This window comes from Pituophis catenifer, unplaced genomic scaffold (genome assembly GCF_029215685.1).
Source record: "Pituophis catenifer annectens isolate HBS135680 unplaced genomic scaffold, rPitCat1.0.hap2 SCAF_1, whole genome shotgun sequence".
In the NCBI taxonomy this organism is placed as follows: Eukaryota; Metazoa; Chordata; class Lepidosauria; order Squamata; family Colubridae; genus Pituophis; species Pituophis catenifer.
In genome coordinates, this window is record NW_027256881.1 from 351,734,707 (window position 1) to 351,753,520 (window position 18,814).

The window sequence follows — 18,814 nt, forward strand, 5'->3', positions numbered from 1 at the left end:
GCATGATTGATATAAATATGCCCTGGATATCCCAGTGACATAGCCTCTCTCTATTGTGTTAAAGCGCTGGTGAGATTTTCAAGTATTACCTGCAATTCAGGTTCTGCACAAATTTTGATTTCTGATTTAAGAGGTATGATGGCAAGAATGACTAGGTTGCCTCTTCTGCTTCTGATGATGATCTTCTGGCTCCTGCCTCCAACTACTGCTAAGAGGATGCAAACCATATGCATTTTCAGAAACCCTTTACAGATTCAAGATCAATGGGAATATGACAGGCCTGGTGATCTGATTATTGGTGGGAATTTGCCCCTGGCAACCATTTCTTCTGCCAGCATCCCAGACTTTCAAAACGACCCATTCCTCCTTACTTATAAAATGATGTAAGTTTCACTTTGGGGTGGGGAGGGGGTAAGATGACTGGTTTATTTTGGATCCAGGGATTTTTTTTCAGAATTACATGCCCTAGTACAGTTGAAATAAAATAAGATAACTTTTATTTCCATTTTTTCCCTTTTTTCCTTCCTTTAACACACATTAAAAATGAAATTCTTTTTTTTAAATAACTTTTTTATTTTTATTTTTAAACAAACAATTCATCATTAATCAATCAGTGTAACATCTGGGTACAAATTTAAAGGGAGAGCTAATTAAGAAAATATTAGAATGTGCAGAAATGAGTAGATTAACATTAGCAATTAGAGGGAAGGAAGAATCGGAGTATTACAACATATTGGGGCAATTTCATCAATGGATAGAGATTGAATATAGACAATGTAAAAATAAGAAACATGGGGAAAATATGTTGTAATAATTAAATTTAAAAATGAAATTCTGTTGCCTACTCTCAAAAGTGCAAAACTCAACTAAGCCACCCAGAGTCACTTGGTTGATTTGGGTGATATAGAAGAAAGAGTGGCAGAGCTGGGAGTGGAGTCAAAAGAGGGTTAGAATTTTTACATACCGTGTTTCCCCAAAATGAAAATTCTGTCTTATATTTTTTTGAACCCTGAAATAAGCCATGTGCTCAAAAGCCCGATTGGGATTATTATCAAGGGATGTCTTATTTTGGGGAAAACAGGGTAGTCACAAATGAACTAAGTCAAACCCCTTTTGAATTTTGTGACCCTTATTTAGTGCCAAAATAGTGGTGTTAGTTGAGATGATTTCTATGCATATACATGAGTATTAATAAATCAGTTTTATTCACATATGGTCTTGGTCTTTCATGCCCAACAGGTGGCTGTAGAAATTGAGTAAATACAAAACTCAAAGAAAAGCTCAGTCCTTTTCCATTGTGGGATATTGAAAAAATTACAACCCAGTTTTAGAATCAGGGATGCTTATGAATAATGGACTCCAGTACACCTATGCTGTGATCACCAATGGAGATCTTGTGTTCATCAATGGTTCTTCAGACCTGAAGAAAGTGATTCTACCATGAATCATGTTGATTAGAGTGCTAGAGAAACAGTTGGGAGGGATTATAACCACTGTAGCAAAGTGAAGAAGGGAGAGATGACGGAGGGGTATAAAATGATCCATGATATGTAGAGAGAGGTTTAATTTAATTTAATTTAATTTAATTTCTGCCCCTCTCCGAAGACTCAGGGCGGCTCACAATACATTTTAAAAAATAATTAAAAAAACATTGAAAAATTAAAAACATTAAAAACATTATATTTGTTAAATATAAACCTTTATTAACATTTAAAATCCAAAAATACAAGTTAAAATACATCTGTAACAAAAATACATCCGTAATAATTATACAATTCTATGTCTTTCTGACAGTACGTAATTCGTAATTTTGGTCATCTATTCCGGCATATTCTTACTTAATCAACATATTTAAACACATTTTATATCTTATATTATTCTATACATTCCTTATTTTTAATTTCTATCCATTGATACCAATTTTCCCAAGTTAAGTAGTATGCCAAGTCTTCCTTATTATTTAATTCTAAAGTAAGTTTGTCCATTTCTGCACATTCGAAAATTTTCCGGATTATTGCACAGCCTGTTAGTATAATGGACATTTTCCAGGCTTGTGCAAGAACAATTCTTGCTGCTGTAGTTATATGAATGATTAAATATTTAATCCTTTTAGGGTAATTTCCTTTAATAATCCCCAGAATAAACAGTTTAGGTTTAAATTCTATTTTACAGTGTGTAATTTCTTTTAGCCATTTTTGTATTTTAATCCAGAATTTTTTAACTTCTGGGCAAAGAAGTTGATTAGAGTGCTAGAGAAACAGTTGGGAGGGATTATAACCACTGTAGCAAAGTGAAGAAGGGAGAGATGATGGAGGGGTATAAAATGATCCATGATATGTAGAGAGAGACTTTTATTCCTTCTTTCAAGGCCATCTAAATTTAATTAAAGAATAACCTTTAAAAACACCCACATCCAACAAAACTTGGGAGTTTCTGCTCCAAATAACACTTTTAAAAAAAGACAAAGGAAACACCAACACAAGCTTTACTGTAATTTTCACCACTGTTTTTTTTTTCTAACTGCAGATATGAATCCAAAAGCTACCAGCAGTTCTTAGCCTTGATGTTTGTAGTCGCAGAAGTCAACAAAGATCTGGTTCTCCTCCCAAATATCACCTTTGGCTTCCACATTTATAGCAATTTCCAGGTTGAGAGGAAGATTTCCTTGATCAGTCTCTTCTTACTCTCCTCACAACATCAAATGATTCCAGGTTATAAATGTGACCGGCAAGACATTCTGCTTTCTGTTATTGGAGGTCTGAAGTCCAAATCCTCAAAGCAGATGGCTTCCATCTTCAGCATCTTCAAGGTCCCACAGGTAAGGAAGCGCCGCAGGAGAAAATATGGAGTAGCCAAACATCAGAAGCATACACAGAAAACATAAAACTTTAGGGGCACATCAAAAGATATGTGCTATAATTGAATTCATTTTTATAGTTTATGTATCAAGTTGTTTTTATGTAACCCCAAATAGAAAGATAAGATCATTCTGAAATGTTGTACTTACCAAGAGGGATTCCTTCCTACCTTATTCTTTAAAAGGATAGCTATTCCTTCTTCACAGTTTATTCCATGTATCAGATTGATGGTTTGTTCCCTTTGCTTCTCACACAGTAATGCCAATAGTTACTCAATAGTAGTAACTGTAAGAGGGATCTTGGAGTCCTAGTGGACAACCATTTAAATTTGAGCCAGCAATGTGAAGCAGTTGCCAAAAAAGCCAACACAGTTCTAGGCTGCATCAACAGAGGGATAGAATCAAGATCATGTGAAGTGTTAATACCACTTTATAAGGCCTTGGTAAGGCCACACCTGGAATACTGCACCCAGTTTTGGTCACCACGATATAAAAAAGATGTGGAGACTCTAGAAAGAGTGCAGAGAAGAGCAGCAAAGATGATTAGGGGACTGGAGGCTAAAACATATGAAGAACGGTTGAAGGAACTGGGTATGTCTAGTTTAATGAAAAGAAGGACTAGGGGAGACATGATAGCAGTGTTCCAATATCTCAGGGGTTGCCACAAAGAAGAGGGACTCAAGCTATTCTCTAAAGCACCTGAGGACAGGACAAGAAGCAATGGGTGGAAACTAATCAAGGAGAGAAGCAACTTAGAACTAAGGAGAAATTTCCTGACAGTGAGAACAATTAATCAGTGGAACAATTTGCCTCCAGAAGGCGGTTTTTAAGAAGATGATGGATAACCATTGTCTGAAGTGGTGTAGGGGGGTTGGAGGCAGGGGGTTGGAGTAGAAGACCTCCAAGGTCCCTTCCAACTCTGTTATTCTATGATTGTATGATTCTATGACATGTCCCAATTGGGCAATATATGTAACTGGTGTCTCTTCCTAAGAAGGGAAGAAGCTTAAGCCTGCCACTCAAAGTGAGCCACCCTGACTGATGGGGCAAGAAACTATACAGTTGTGAGCCCTAAAGTCACCATAAACCTTTACTTTGTCTTTGAAAGATGAATCTCTCTCTCTTTAGTTTGGTGCTGACTTTGATTTCACTCAGGCAGACAGAAAAATATATCCTTCCTTCTTCCGGATTAACCCCAATGAATTTTCTCAGTATGTGGGTTTAGTCCAGCTTCTCCTGCATTTCCAGTGGAACTGGGTTGGTCTGGTGGCCCCTGAAGATGACAGTGGAGAACGTTTCATCTCATCTCTGATGCCAATTCTGAAACAGAAAGAGATATGCCTGTCTTTCACTGAAATGTTGAAATCAACTAATATTTATAGCACAATGACAAAATTAATTCACATTTTCCCAACTTGGTCTAAAACCGAAGTGATTATTCTCTTTGGTGACTCTAGTAGCATTACTAGTATACAGGTGGCTCTGTATACACATGAAAAAATAAGAAAGACACCATTTTGGAAAGTTTGGATCTTAACTTCTCATTGGAAACTTAGTGCAGTGCAGTCTCAAGACATATTGCAAGTTGTAAAGCCGTTCCAAGGGGCTTTGCATTTTAGGGTCCACACCGTGGATGTCTCAGAATTCAGACATTTCATCCTGTCATTAGACCCTTTGACCCCACAAGGGGATGTCTTTCTCCAGATATGGTGGGAAATAGTCTTTCGCTGCAAGATTCACAAACCAGGCAAGAGCCCTCCAAAGGGGGAAAAACAATGCACAGGAAAAGAGAATTTACGCAATCTGCCAAATTACATTTTTGAAACAAGGATGACAGGTGAAAGTTACAATATCTATAATGCCATTTATGCTTTGGCACACTCATTACATGCATTGTATGGATCAAGAACCCAGCCAACTACGATGAGGCTTGGAAAGAGGATCTCAAATGTCCAGTCATGGCAGGTAATTTCTATGACTTTTTATCCAGTCCACAGATCCTTAGAGAGGAAGCTCCCCATATGCATTTCCTCAGTTACTGATTAAATGTCTACATGCTACCATATCATTTTATCTCAAAGCATATTAACACAGCAATTATTAAAACAGAAAAACAATATGAACTAAGTATAATGTTTTGTTGAAAAAGGGTATAAGGGTAAACCAAACCACTTGTCCATAGGATCTACAGAGGAAAGACCTTCCTATAAAGTTCTGAAAGGTCTTCAATGGATTATTCAATCTGGAATGACCATGGAGTGGTCATTCTGGAGAGAAAATGTAAGCCCAGAGCAAGCTGACAATCTCGGTACATTTATGGAACATACTTCAGCAGGTCAATTGAAACCCTAGCAGGCATATTTGCAGAATCACCTTAGTTTATGTTTCTCTGACTTAGCATCCTACATCTTACATAAGAGCCGAGGTGGCGCAGTGGTTAGAGTGCAGTACTGAAGCTACTTCAGCTGACTGCTAGTTCAGCAGATCAGCAGATCAAATCTCACCGGCTCAAGGCTGACTCAGCCTTCCATCCTTCTGAGGTGGGTAAAATGAGGACCCAGATTGTTGGGGGCAATATGCTATTTAGTATACTGTCTTTGGTGTAAGCCGCCCAGAGTCCTCAAAGAGTGGGCGGCATAGAAATATGACTAATAAAATAAATAAATAAATAAACCCCACCCCATTTGTTCATTTTTTCATTGATTGCATTGCTTAGCTTGTTATTTGAATGTAAGCTTTTGGGTTTGTTAAAAACAGATCATGCCAAACAAACCTTATTGCCTACTTTGATAAAGTGATTAAATTAATGGATCAGAGAAATGCTATGGATATAGTATATTGGGACTTCAGTAAGGCATTTGACAAAGTAGACCACAGCCTACTTCTTGGTAAAATAGAATAATGTAGAATAGACAGTACCACCACCAGATGGATTCACAGTTGGCTGACCAACCACACTCAACATATAGCCCTACATCTACATGAAGGGAAGCATGCCATGAGGTACCTTAAGGTTTTGCCTTGAGCCCAGTGCTCTTCAACATCTTCATAAATTATGTGGATGATAGGATACAAGGGGAACTCATCAAATTTGCAGATGGCACCAAGTAATGGGGTAATTGCCAATACTATGGAAGATAAACTAAAGATTTAGAAGGATCTTGATGGATTTGAGGGTTAGGCCCTATCTAACAAAGATGCAGTTCAGTGTTGGAAAAATAAGGTCCTACACTTTGTCAGGAAAAACCAAATGCATAGCTATAGAGTCAAGATGCATGGCTTAACAATAATAAATGTATTATTTATTTATTTAGTTTGTCAAACATGTACGAGATAACAGATATAAGTATAAACATAATTTGAATATGTGAAAAGGGTAAGTAAAAAGGAATATTAGGACAGGGATGGTAGGCACGCTCGTGCGCTTATGCACGCCCCTTACAGACCTCTTAGAAATGGGGTGAGGTCAACAGCAGACAGTCTAAGGTTAAAGTTTTTTTTTTTTAATTTGATTTATATGCCGCCCTTCTCCGGAGACTCAGGGCGGCTTACAATGCATTAAGCAATAGCCTATTAAGTTATGGGAGTTTGGGGATGCAACCACTGTTGTGGTCCGCCAACAGCCTGCGGACAGCGATGAGGTTGAGGAAAAACATGGGAAGGCCTGGATGAGGGCTCTGCATCAGAGGCAGAGATGGGGCCAGGGCCATTGGGGAGTGAGGTGCAGACTCCAAAGCCTCCAGAGACTGATAGGAGTGAGGCAGAGGAGCAGGAGGAGCCTGTTCCTAGTGCACGCATGAGAAGAGCTGCCAGAAGGCAAGAGCAGCTCAAGCAAAGAGGACAACTCAGGAGTAGGGCCAAGAGATGATTGGCCCCTCCCATAAGGCTTAAAACAGACCAGCAATGGCGTTTGGGCTTTGCCAGAAAACAACGCTGGTAGCTTTGTCTTCTTCTTCATCTACGTCTTGTATTTATTTTTGTATCTGTGACTTCTGAACATTTGCCAAGAAAGGCCTTTGTCAGTTTGCCTAATTGGACCAAGGTTTGCGATAGGACTGAGGAATTTGTGTTGGGAGGAATTTGCTTTAATTTAGTTGAACAACACTGGGAATGAAGTAATTCTCAGCTGTTCGAATAAAGTTTGTTTGTTTTTTCATTGACTGATTTTCCTACTACTTACTTGGGCCTGGGTCACAACAACCACGGTGTCAAGTAGTGTATTCCAGGCATTGACCACTCTGTTGCTGAAGTTGTATTTTCTGCAATCGAGTTTGGAGCGGTTTACCTTAAATTTGTATCTATTGTGTGCTCATGTATTATTGCGGTTGAAGCTGAAGTGGTCATAAACAGATAGGACATTGTAGCAGATAATTTTGTGTTCTATGCTTAGGTCAGACCATAGGCAGCGTAGTTCTAAATTGTCTAAGCCCAAAATTTCAAGCCTGGTGGAATGAGGTATTCTGTTGTGAGCAGAGGAGTGGAGGACTTCTCTTCTCGTGAAATATCTCTGGACTCACTCAATTGTATTAATGTCTGATATACAGTGCAGATTACAGGCAGATGAGATGTATTCGAGAATTGGTCTAGCAAAGGTTTTGTATGCCCTAGTTTGCAGTACAATATTACCGGAGAAGAAGCTTTGCAAGATTAGATTAACAACTCTTAATGCTTTTTTAGCAATGCTGTTACAGTGAGCTCTGGCACTTAAATCATTAGAGATGAGTACACCAAGGTCCTTGAAAGAGTGAGGGTCATCTACAAGATCGTGTCCACTCAGCTTGTATGAATAAATGTATGAGGGTTCTACGTATCCTGTTGGATCACTACTTAAATGTGAATATCAACAGTGTGTTACAGCTGCCAGAAAAGCTAATGCAGTTCTAGGCTACGTCAACCGAGGAATAGCATCAAGATCATTAGAAGGGATGGTATCTCTCTGTACTGCACTAGTGAGGCCACATTTGGAATACTGCATCCAGTTCTGGTCACCACAGTACAAAAAGATGCTGAAGACCTTGAAAGAATGCAGAGAAGAGCAACAATGATGATAAGGAGTCTGGAGGCTAAGTTTTTTTTTATATATATAAATTTGATTTATATGCCGCCCTTCTCTGGAGACTCAGGGCGGCTTACAGTGCGTTAAGCAATAGCCTTCATACTTTTGTATATTTTATACAAAGTCAGCTTATTGCCCCCACAAACTGGGTCCTCAATTTTCCTACCTTAGAAAGGATGGAAGGCTGAGTCAACCTTGAGCCTGGCAAGATTCGAACTTACTTTAATTGCAGACAGCTGGTGTTAAATTACAGTGCTTTAGTCTGCAGAGCTATCCAAGCAGGTCATATGATAAACAGCTAAGGAAACTAGTTTAGGCCCATGAAGAGAAAGCTCAGGGGAGATATGATAGCCGTCTACCAAAACTTGAAGGGCTGTCACAATGAAAGGAGGATTAATTTATTCTCCATAGCAAATGAGGCAGGACAAGAAGCTTGTCAGGGGGAAATTCAACCTTCAAATCAAGAGAAATTTCTGGACAGTGAGAACAATTAATCAGTGGAACAGGTTGCCTCCAGGAGTTGTGAATGCTCCATCACTGGAGGGTTTCAGGAAAAGTTTGGAAAGCATTTTGTCCAGAATTGTGTAAGGACTCCTGTTTTGGCAAATGGTTGGACTATAAGACCTCCAAGATCTGGCCCTATGATACTATCATTGATTTGTCAACTTTGGATCCACAGCAGGATCCAAAGTTTCTTTGTCTGAAATCTGTCAGACTTTTTTCATCAATAGCTAAATGTTGGACCTCTTTGGACAGTAAAGTGATAAAGCAGGGCAGGCACTTCCTTCCATATGGCCCCACTTCATCATTCCTGCATTCTGCTCTGTTTGATTATCAGGAAGGGTAAATCAGTGGAATTGTACACAGTTGTGACCCAAAATATTTCATCATTCCTAAAATGCAGTTGTCATTTACAAGACCATTGGGTTAAAATATATATTTAAAAATGCATCACAGGAACAAAACTGTATAATGAAATTTGGAACGTGGCAGTACATTCTTTGAATGTAGGTATCATTCTGGTAAAACTAGGGTCGAAGAAACAATGATACAAATGCCCAGTAACAAACAGAACATTTTGTAGCATTGAGGAAGGAGTCACATATTTGGTGTTATTATGTTTGCTTAGATCTCCACCAAGGGACCTCTACTAGCTTCTCAAATATACACAATACTCTTAAGATGATGGCCATCATAGAACAAAATAAGCCGTGATGTCTTACCTGTGACTGTCAGCCAAGAACTCCAGTTTCTGAAGACATCCTTTCTTTCAGATTCTTTCCAGTTTGAGGAAAGTCCAGTTCAACAACAGTGCTGGAGTTGAAGTCTCCTTCTCAGAAAATGGACTGGGATCTGCTCGTTATGATCTTTTCAATTGGCTTTTCCTCCCCAATCGATCTTTTGTCCCTGTGAAAGTTGGAGAGATAGATCCCAGGGCTCCACCAGGTCAGGATTTCAGCATTAACTCTAAACAAATCATCTTGGCTACAAAGGTGAGTTGTAAAATCCAGGAAAGATGAATTCTCTCCTGGGATGAAGAACAACTTTCTAACTGGAAATTGGGTTACTGAATAGCAATAGCAATAGCACTTAGACTTATATTTATTTTATTTATTTATTTGATTTTTATACCGCCCTTCTCCAACAGGACTCAGGGCAGTGAACAGCTGAGATAAAACATAACATATAAAATTAAAAAAAAAACAGTTTAAAAGACATTAAATAATTTTGGCCCTCAATTTAAAACAACCCAGTTAAAACCAATTACAAATTAAAACCGAAAGGATGGGATCAAGCCAGCCCGGCTAGGTGAAATAAATGAGTTTTCAGGGCCCGACAAAAAGTCCGGAGGTCTGGTATCGTGCGTATCTCTGGGGGTAGGTCGTTCCAGAGGGCAGGTGCCGCCACAGAGAAGGCTTTCCCCCTGGGGGTCACCAGCCGACATTGTCTGGCCGACGGCACCCTGAGGAGGCCCTCTCTGTACGAGCGAACTGGCCAGTGGGAGGCTATTGGCGGCAGAAGGCGGTCTTGTAGATACCCCGGCCCTAAACCATGGAGCACTTTAAAGGTGGTCACCAACACCTTGAAGTACACCTGGAAGACCACCGGAAGCCAGTGCAGCTCATGCAGGAGAGGTGTCACATGGGAGCGCCCTATTGCTCCCATAATCCCCTGCGTGGCCGCATTCTGGACCAACTGGAGCCTCTGGGTGCACCCCAAGGGAAGCCCCATGTAGAGAGCATTGCAGTAGTCCAGGTGGGAAGTGACGAGTGCCTGAGTGACCTTGCGTAGGGAGTCCCACTCCAGAAAGGGATGCAACTGGCATATCAGGCGGACCTAATAAAAAGCCCCCCTGGCCATGGCCGTCATATGCTCTTTTAAAGACAGCCGTGCATCCAGGAGAATGCCCAAGTTGTGAGCCCTCTCCGTGGGGGCCAGTGATTTGCCCCCAATAACCAGCGATGGCACCACCTGGCTATATCGGGATGCCGGAAGCCACAGCCACTCGGTCTTGGAAGGGTTGAGTCAGAGCTTGTTTCTCCCCATCCAGGCCCACATGACCTCCAGGCACTGGGACATCACTTCAAGGGCATCATTGGGGTGGCCTGGGGTGGAGATGTACAGCTTAGTGTCATCAGCGTACTGATGAAACTCCACCCCAAAGCCACAGATGATCTCACCCAGCGACTTTACATAAATGTTGAACAGAAGGGGCAAGAGGACCGACCCCTGTGGCACCCCACAAACAAGGTGCCTCGGGGTCGACCACTGCCCCCCTGCCAACACAGATTACGACTGGTCAGAGAGGTAGGAGGAGAACCACCGCAAAACAATGCCCCCCACCCCCAATCCCTCCAACTGGTGCAACATGATACCATGGTCGATGGTATCAAAAGCCGCTGAGAGATCTAACAGGACCAGGATAGAGGAACAACCCCTATCCTGAGCCCTCCAGAGATCATCCACCAACACGACCAATGCCATTTCCGTGCTGTGCCCAGGCCTGAAGCCGGATTGGAGCGGATCTAGATAGACAGCTTCATCAAGGTACTGTGGAAGCTGCCGCGCCACCACACTCTCAACAACCTTCACAATAAAATGAAGGTTGGAAGCTGGACGATGGTTAGCCAAAACAGCTGGATCCAGAGAGGGCTTCTTGAGGAGGGGCCTTACCACCGCTTCTTTCAAGGTGGCTGGTAGGACACCCTCGCTCAGAGAAGCATTAATAATTCTCTGGAGCCAGCCTCGTGTAACCGCCTGGGAAGCCAGCACCAACCAGGAGGGACACGGGTCCAATAAACATGTGGTCGCGTTCAGCCATCCCAGAATCCTGTCCACGTCCTCGGGAGTCACAGAATCAAACTCCTCCCAGATAACACTCTCAAGACCTGCCTCAATCATCCCGTCCAGATTTACCCAGTCAGAGGCCAGGCCTTCCTGAATCTGAGCGATCTTATCATACAGATACTGCACAAAATCCTCAGCTCGACCCTGCAAAGGATCATCCCGCGCTCCCAGATAGAGGAGGGAGAGGGTCACCCTAAACAGGGTGGCTGGGCGATTATCTGATGATGCAATAAGGGTGGCAAAATAGCTAGATTTTGCCGCTTTTATCGCCATTAGGTAGGTCTTAATGTGAGACCTCACCAGTATTCGGTCGGATTCGGAACGGTTGGTCCTCCAACCGCTCTCCAGGCATCTTTTCTGGCAGTTCATCTCCCTCAGCTCCTCGGAGAACCAAGGAGCTAGGTGAGTTTGGTGCCGGGTCAGAGGCCACAAAGGCACTACATGGTCCAAAGCTCCGGCGGCTGCACTGTCCCAGGCGGCCACCAGGTCTTCAGCCGAGTCATGAGCCAGAGTCTCAGGAATGGGCCCAAGCTCCATCTGGAACCTATTAGGATCCATCAGGTGCCTGGGGCGGAACCACCTAGTCGGTCCCCCCTCCCTGCGGCGGGGTGTAGAGGTTAGAAAGTCAAGTTGAAGGAGCGAGTGGTCAGACCATGACAAGGGTTCGATGACTATATTCCCTGTATCAAGGCCACTCGACCACTGACCAGAGATAAAAACTAAGTCCAGAATGTGCCTGCCTGTGTGAGTAGGGCCCTGAATTAACTGAGTCAGGTCCATGGCTGTCATGGAAGCCATGAACTCAAGAGCCACCTCAGACGTTTCACTGATGGATGGCAGGTTGAAATCCCCCATGACCAAAAGTCTGGGGGTATCAACCGCCACCTCGGCTATGACGTTGAGCAGCTCAGGCAGGGCCGTTGCCACGTGGCAGGGAGCCAGGTACGTGATCAACAAGCCCCTCTGCACTCCATGGCCCCACTTCACAAAAAGGGACTCACATCCGGTTATCTGTGGAACAGTGGTCTCCCTCGGATCAAGACCTTCCTTTATAATAATCGCCGCCCCCCCCCACCCCTGCCCTGAGCTCTTGGCTGGTGGAATGCACGGAAGCCTGGTGGGCACATATCCATGAGGGGAACTCCCCACTCCAGGCCCAACCAGGTCTCTGTAATACCTGCCAGGTCCGTTCCCCTCTCCTGAATAAGATTGCAAATGAGGGGGTCTTTATTTACCATGGACCTGGCATTGCACAACAACAGCTGAAGGCTCGGGCCCTGAGAGTCTGAACAGCCTGGGGAACGAGAAGGGCTATGGGGACCGGGGCATGCCACCGCTCGGAGATAGCGAGTGCGCACCCCCATCACATGATATGGCCCCCTGCTCCTGCCATATCTGCCCCTCCCACTCAGCGTATTGATGGAAAAGCCCTCAGCAGAATGAACGCTAATGCCCCCCTTACCCCAAGAATCCATACCCTCCATGGCCTGACTGGCAGCTGGGCCAGACCCCTCCCCCCATGGGTTAACCCCCAAACCCACACAACCGTCCCGCCCCTTAGAACCCCTTAAAAATCTATCTAAAAATTTCCCCAGAAAACCCCTCAATCCCCTTTTTGCAACATGCCACCTCTCGGGGTGCCAAAGTCCGTCATAAAGGTAGGCCCTCGATCGAGTGGAGGGCCACACCTGCAAGAGGGGGGAATCTCGCAGAATAAGAAGCTCCGCTGGCGAATACATTTATAATAATCGGGGGAGGCCCACGGCCAGGGGGTTAAAAGTTGGTCCAAATTCCAGAAAAGGGATATCCAATCAGGTCCAAGTCAATAAACTCCACTGCTCTCTCACAACAGTGGATGGAGTCTTAAGCCATTTAGGGGCCAGATGTCGACACCAGCCACTCTCTCACAAAAGCTGGGAAGGGCCAAGAACCGCAGTCATCGTCCGACTCCATACCAGACTTGAGATCCAGGGTATATCCCTCTACAATTGGGAAGCATTGATGACAACCACCAATCTACAGGACCACGGGCCAGGAAGAGACTCCGGTGGCTGCACCTTAGGCGAATCATGAGGCCATAAAAAAGTCCATGGGAGGCAGATGTCACATTGTCCAGCCCTCTCTAAGCGGTTTACAGAGTTAGCATATGGCCAGCAATCTGGGTCCTCATTTTACCCACCTCAGAAGGATGGAAGGCTGAGTCAACATTGAGCTGGTGAAATTTGAACTGCCAAACTGCAGCTAGCAGTCAGCTGAGGTAGCCTGCAGTACTGTACTCTCACCACTGTGCCACTTCGGCTCTTATAGAATCTGAACATATTCGAGCCATTTTGTAAAAATTTGCTTTTCATGCAATAGATTAGAGGTCTGATTTGCGGCAGGTCCACAAAAAGTTTGAATGGGGAAAAATCTGCTAAAAACGCAGGATGCAATTATAACAGGCAACAATAGGCAATAGTGATATCCATGGACCATTCTCATTCAGTTGCATCTTACTGTGATGACCCAGGGCATGGTACAGAGGCAACACAGTCAGCTGTCAGTTCAAACCGCCCCTTTATTGCTCAAAGAGCCTTGGTGGCTCAGCAGACTAAAGCACTGTTAAGTAACACCAGCTGCCTGCAATTACTGCAAGATCAAATCTCACCAGGCTCAAGGTTGACTCAGCCTTCCATCCTTCCGAGGTAGGTAAAATGAGGACCCGGATTGTGGGGGCAATAAGATGACTTTGTATAAAAAAGAACACCGCTTGGGGGGGCCCAAAAGCCCTACTAAGCAGGTATATACAAAAGTATGAAGGCTATTGCTTAATGCATTGTAAGCCGCCCTGAGTCTCCGGAGAAGGGAGGCATATAAATCGAACCAATAAATAAATAAATAAAGTGTTCCCCAAATGCTCCCACGTTTCTGGCAAGTTCCCAAGCAAAGTGATCACACCCACCCACACACACACACACTCACACCTCCAAGCAGCCTTTGGTTGCAAGTAGTCCGGCACTACACTGGGAGCACAACAGCTGCAAACAAGAAATCCAGCAGGGCAAAGGAATAAGTCAATTAGTCCAAGAAGCAAAGGAACAAAGCGAGAAGTCCATGAAACATCCAACATCGGCAATGGCACACAACACTCCATGAATTCAGTGTTTTTCCCCCAACAAATGCCCCTCCCCACAGCATCTCCTTAAGTCTCAGTCCCCAGGTGTGCCTTGTGGAGAGGAGAGGGGCACTCTCCTCCCTAGTAGTCAGGTCAACCTGAGCTGTTCCTGCTTTCTCTCCACTCTCCGTGCTCGAGGATCAGGAGGGGGTCGTCTTTGCTCATTGTCTGAGCTCGGTCTCTCATGATCACTGCTTAGCTTCTCTTGGTCATCCTGCCCCCCTTCCTCCCTGCCTACAAGCCGTCCCAATCCTGAAAGGCCCTGGCCTGACTGGGCCTGCCCCTCCCCATTTTCCTCCCAAGCCAACGAAGCCACCCCCTTGATGTCTCCAGTTCCAGCTTGTCTTCCTCTACAGATTCAGGCTTCGACAGGGGCATGACACCCATGTGATTCTGTACCTCAGTGTCACAAGCCTTCCTTTGAGGCTGAGATCCCAGGTCCAATCTCCAGCATCCATTGTTAGGTCGGAGTGCCAGTGGCCTGAATGTCCTAGTCGCTGTTCTTGGTAGACTCTGGCAAATCATTTCTTTGGAAGAGATACTGAACATGGAAATAGGAATGTGGAAAAGAATAAATCAAACATGCTCATTGCTTATGCCATCACAAGCATTTCTCTCATTTCTCTCTCTTTCAGAAGGTGCCCTTTGCCAGGTGTGGCATGAAGAGGTGCCAGGCAGGAGAGAGGAGAAGAGTTCCACAAGGCGAGCAAGTTTGCTGCTACCAATGTGATACTTGTCCAGAAGGGGCCATCTCTAATCAGACAGGTAGAGCAGACTTCAATGTAGATCTTCTTTATAAAGAACATCTCCTTTATAAAGAAGTCCTTTATAAAGGACTCCTTTATAAAGAAGGAGTTAGACTACAACTAAAATCTATGGAACAATTAAGAGAAGAAGGAATAATTAGAACTTGGTTTCAGTATGGACAGCTGCAGGCCAGATGGGGAGAAGATCAGAAAATTGGTATTTTGCAACAGGATGAGAACTTGATAAAACAAATAAGAGACGAAAGTCAAATGCACATAAAAAGGTTGTATAATGTATTAGTGGAAATAGATTCAGAAACAGAGCTAATCAAGGATTGTATGATAAAATGGGCACAAAATATAGGAGAACCAATAATGATGGAAACATGGGAAAAGATATGGGTTAGAAATGTAAGATTTACACAAGCCCAAAATTTAAGAGAGAACTTTTATAAAATGTTTTATAGATGGCATTTAGATCCAAAAAAACTAGCCTGTATGTATCCAAATGTACAACCTAAATGTTGGCGATGTGAGTGTGAAGATGCTACGTATTTTCATATATGGTGGACATGTAAAAAAATTAAGGCTTTTTGGATAAAAATATGGTGGATTATTCAAAATATTTTAAAGAAAAAGATCAAATTTACACCACAGGTTTTTTTTGTTGGGAAGAGTTACGGACTGTACTGTGACAGAGACTAAGTTGGTTTTAAACTTAATAACAGCAGCCAGGTTACTGGTGGCACAGTATTGGAAGAAAGAAGATCCACCTACTATTGAGGAATGGACACTAAAAGTCGCGCATTTGGCAGAGATGGCAAAAATTTCATCATATCTTAAAGATCACTCAAACGAAAAATATATATCGGAATGGAGACGATGGATTGACTATATTCAAAACAAGTATCAGACTAAGAAGTTTCATATATCTTATGAATGAAATACTTTTAATCTTTAATTTATGTTTATAGTGTTTTGAGTTATAAGGAGTTAAAGACCTAGGGAGAATATGAAGCCAACAAATTGTTAGCATATTTTAGTTTTATGTTTGTGAATGCTATACCCTGTGCTTGTTCTGGGAAGTCTAGGGAGGGGGGTGGGGGGGAAAGGGGAGGGGGAGGGGGAAAGGATGGGTGGGTGGGCAAGGGGGGTGGGAGGGGGTGAGAAAATGTTTGTATCTTCTATAAAACTTTTCAATAAAAAAAAATGTAGATCTTCCAGGATCTAGGAAGCCATTCAGTAGATCAAAATATTTTTTTGTTATTGTTATCATTTTTGGTAGACTGTTTGAAGTGCTTCAAACAGTCATAATTTTTCAGCAGAACCTTTCTATATTTATTGTCATAGCTGGTTGGGCCTTTTCATTCCTACTGTAGTTCAGAGAACCGGCAAATACCACCTCTAGCTGGCCCCAGAGTGGGGTGGGAATGGAGATTTTTCAATATCCTTCCCCCAGGAGTGGGGAGGGAATGGGGATTTTGCACTATCCTTCCCCTGGAGTGGGGTCAAAATAGAGATTTTGCAGTATCCTTCCCCTGCCATGCCCACCAAGCCACACCCACCAAGCCACACCCATCAAGCCACACCATGCCCACAGAATTGGTAGTAAAAAAAATTGGATTTCACCACTGCGGTAATGCATTGTAAAGTGGTATATAAGTCTAAGTACTATTACTATTGCTATATTGAAATCCACAGTAGTTATAGAAGTGCCTTTTTCTCCTTAGGAAACTGACCAGGTCAGTGTCAGTCTTGAAGCCATTTTCCCCTGGCACCTTCAGGGCTGCCACAGCAAAGATGAGTGGAGCTGTGGGAACAGGAGGAGGAAGGTAGAGATAGCTGGGAGATTGTAGCCAAAATAAAATTCTTTGCTCTGAGAACTAAGGACATTCCCACCAGGTGCAAGGAGGTGGGATCTGAGACCAACTAACCTTTGGACTGTGACCTGATTGGACTACGTGGTGGATTGCATCGGTGGGGGAAAGCAAATGATACTTTTAACTAGGGGGAAACCTAAGGGGGAGGGTTAGAGTCGGGTTTCACCAGATGTGCCAATATGACATACCTAATAAATCTATACTTTGAAGAATACGCCTGCCTTGGAGTTTTGATTCCTTTGGGTATGTTAACTGGAACCCTGACACTCAGCTGGAACTGAATAGATCCTTGTCTCTTCCTAGCCTGTTCCCAGGGTCATCCTGAATGAAGGTTGATTTGCCCTTTTTATGACACTGTAAGTTGCCCAGGGGGTCCTTCCATCATTTTCTTTTTAAACTGATAATTGCAGAAAAGGAACATCCATGCCACCCCAAAGAAACTTGGAAGGGAGAGGAAGAGACCTTCTTAACTGCAGATCTATGTAGAATGCTTATAGAATGACTCTTGGTTTCAGATGCAGCCCACTGTGATCCTTGCCCAGAAGACCAATATCCCAACAAGGACAAGGACCAGTGCAAAGTCAAGAAAGTCCACTTCCTGGCCTATCAAGAGACTTTGGGATACACGTTAGTTGCTTTTGCTCTCTGTCTCTCTGTGACCACATTTGCAGTCCTGGTGGTTTTCTTTAAACATCATGACACACCGATTGTTAAGGCCAACAACCGAGATCTCACCTACATCCTCCTGGTCTCCCTCCTGCTCTGCTTCCTCTGCTCCTTCCTCTTCATTGGTCGACCTGGGAAGCTCACCTGTCTCTTCCGACAAACTGCCTTTGCCATTCTCTTCTCCCTTGCAGTTTCCACTATCCTGGCAAAAACTGTCATGGTAGTTCTGGCCTTCATGGCCACTAAGCCAGGAAACAAGACAAGGAAATTCTTAGGGAAACCATTGACCAACTCCATTGTCTTAGTCTGTCCTTTGATTCAAGCAATTCTTTGTATCCTGTGGCTGACAATTTCTCCCCCATTTCCTAACTTGGATTTTCACTCCTTGTTTAAAGAGGCTATCTTAGAATGCAAGGAAGGCTCAGCTTTCATGTTTTATGCTGTCCTCGCCTATCTGGGTTTCCTGGCCCTTGTCAGTTTCTCTGTGGCTTTTCTGGCCAGGAAATTGCCAGACAGCTTTAACGAAGCCAAATTCATCACCTTTAGCATGCTGGTCTTTTGCAGTGTTTGGATCACTTTCCTCCCCACCTACCTGAGCACCAAAGGGAAGTCCATGGTGGCTGTGGAGATCTTCTCCATTTTGGCCTCTGGAGCTGGTCTCTTGGCTTGTATCTTTTTCCCCAAATGCTATATTATCCTGCTGAGGCCCGATCTGAATTGCAGAGAGAATATAATGAGGCATAAGAACTGCTGATTTATGCGGTGACTGGGAACTGTTATTTTGATTTTTGTATTTAATCTGATTTCTTAAAAATGACAAAATAAGAAAGATGGGTTTGGAAATCAAGTGATGTGACTAATCAGAAGGTATCTGTTAATCAGTAACAAACTCCTACCCTTTTATTGTACATTAATGTGTTGCTTTGGTTTTACTTTTTGCGTTTTTATGCATGTTTGTTTTCATAGATCCCTGAGGCTCTGTTGAGTTCCTCACTAGGATTTTAATTCAATCAACTATTAGCATTTTTCCCTACAACTTAAATGACCCAGATTTTTACTCTCTATTAAACAGATTAATGTACCTTATTAATAAATAAATGATATGAA

General features: G+C 43.1%; 1 protein-coding gene across 1 annotated transcript; it reads left to right on the forward strand.

Annotated features, from left to right (window-relative positions):
• Positions 1–216: 216 nt before the first annotated feature.
• On the forward strand, positions 217–18,461 carry LOC139313098 (vomeronasal type-2 receptor 26-like). The gene is made up of 4 exons (XM_070938480.1): positions 217–383; positions 2,527–2,818; positions 15,051–15,180; positions 17,557–18,461. Exons 1-4 carry the CDS (start codon positions 217–219, stop codon positions 18,459–18,461), a joined length of 1,494 nt encoding a protein of 497 aa, XP_070794581.1.
• Positions 18,462–18,814: the final 353 nt, after the last annotated feature.

Bases quoted from the DNA above. Each gene is read 5' to 3' on its own strand.
- LOC139313098 (XM_070938480.1), top strand. From the start codon at position 217: ATGCAAACCATATGCATTTTCAGAAACCCTTTACAGATTCAAGATCAA. The intron at 2,819-15,050 runs GTAAGGAAGCGC...TCTCTCTTTCAG, and splicing joins GCATCTTCAAGGTCCCACAG to AAGGTGCCCTTTGCCAGGTG. The intron at 15,181-17,556 runs GTAGAGCAGACT...TCTTGGTTTCAG, and splicing joins GGCCATCTCTAATCAGACAG to ATGCAGCCCACTGTGATCCT.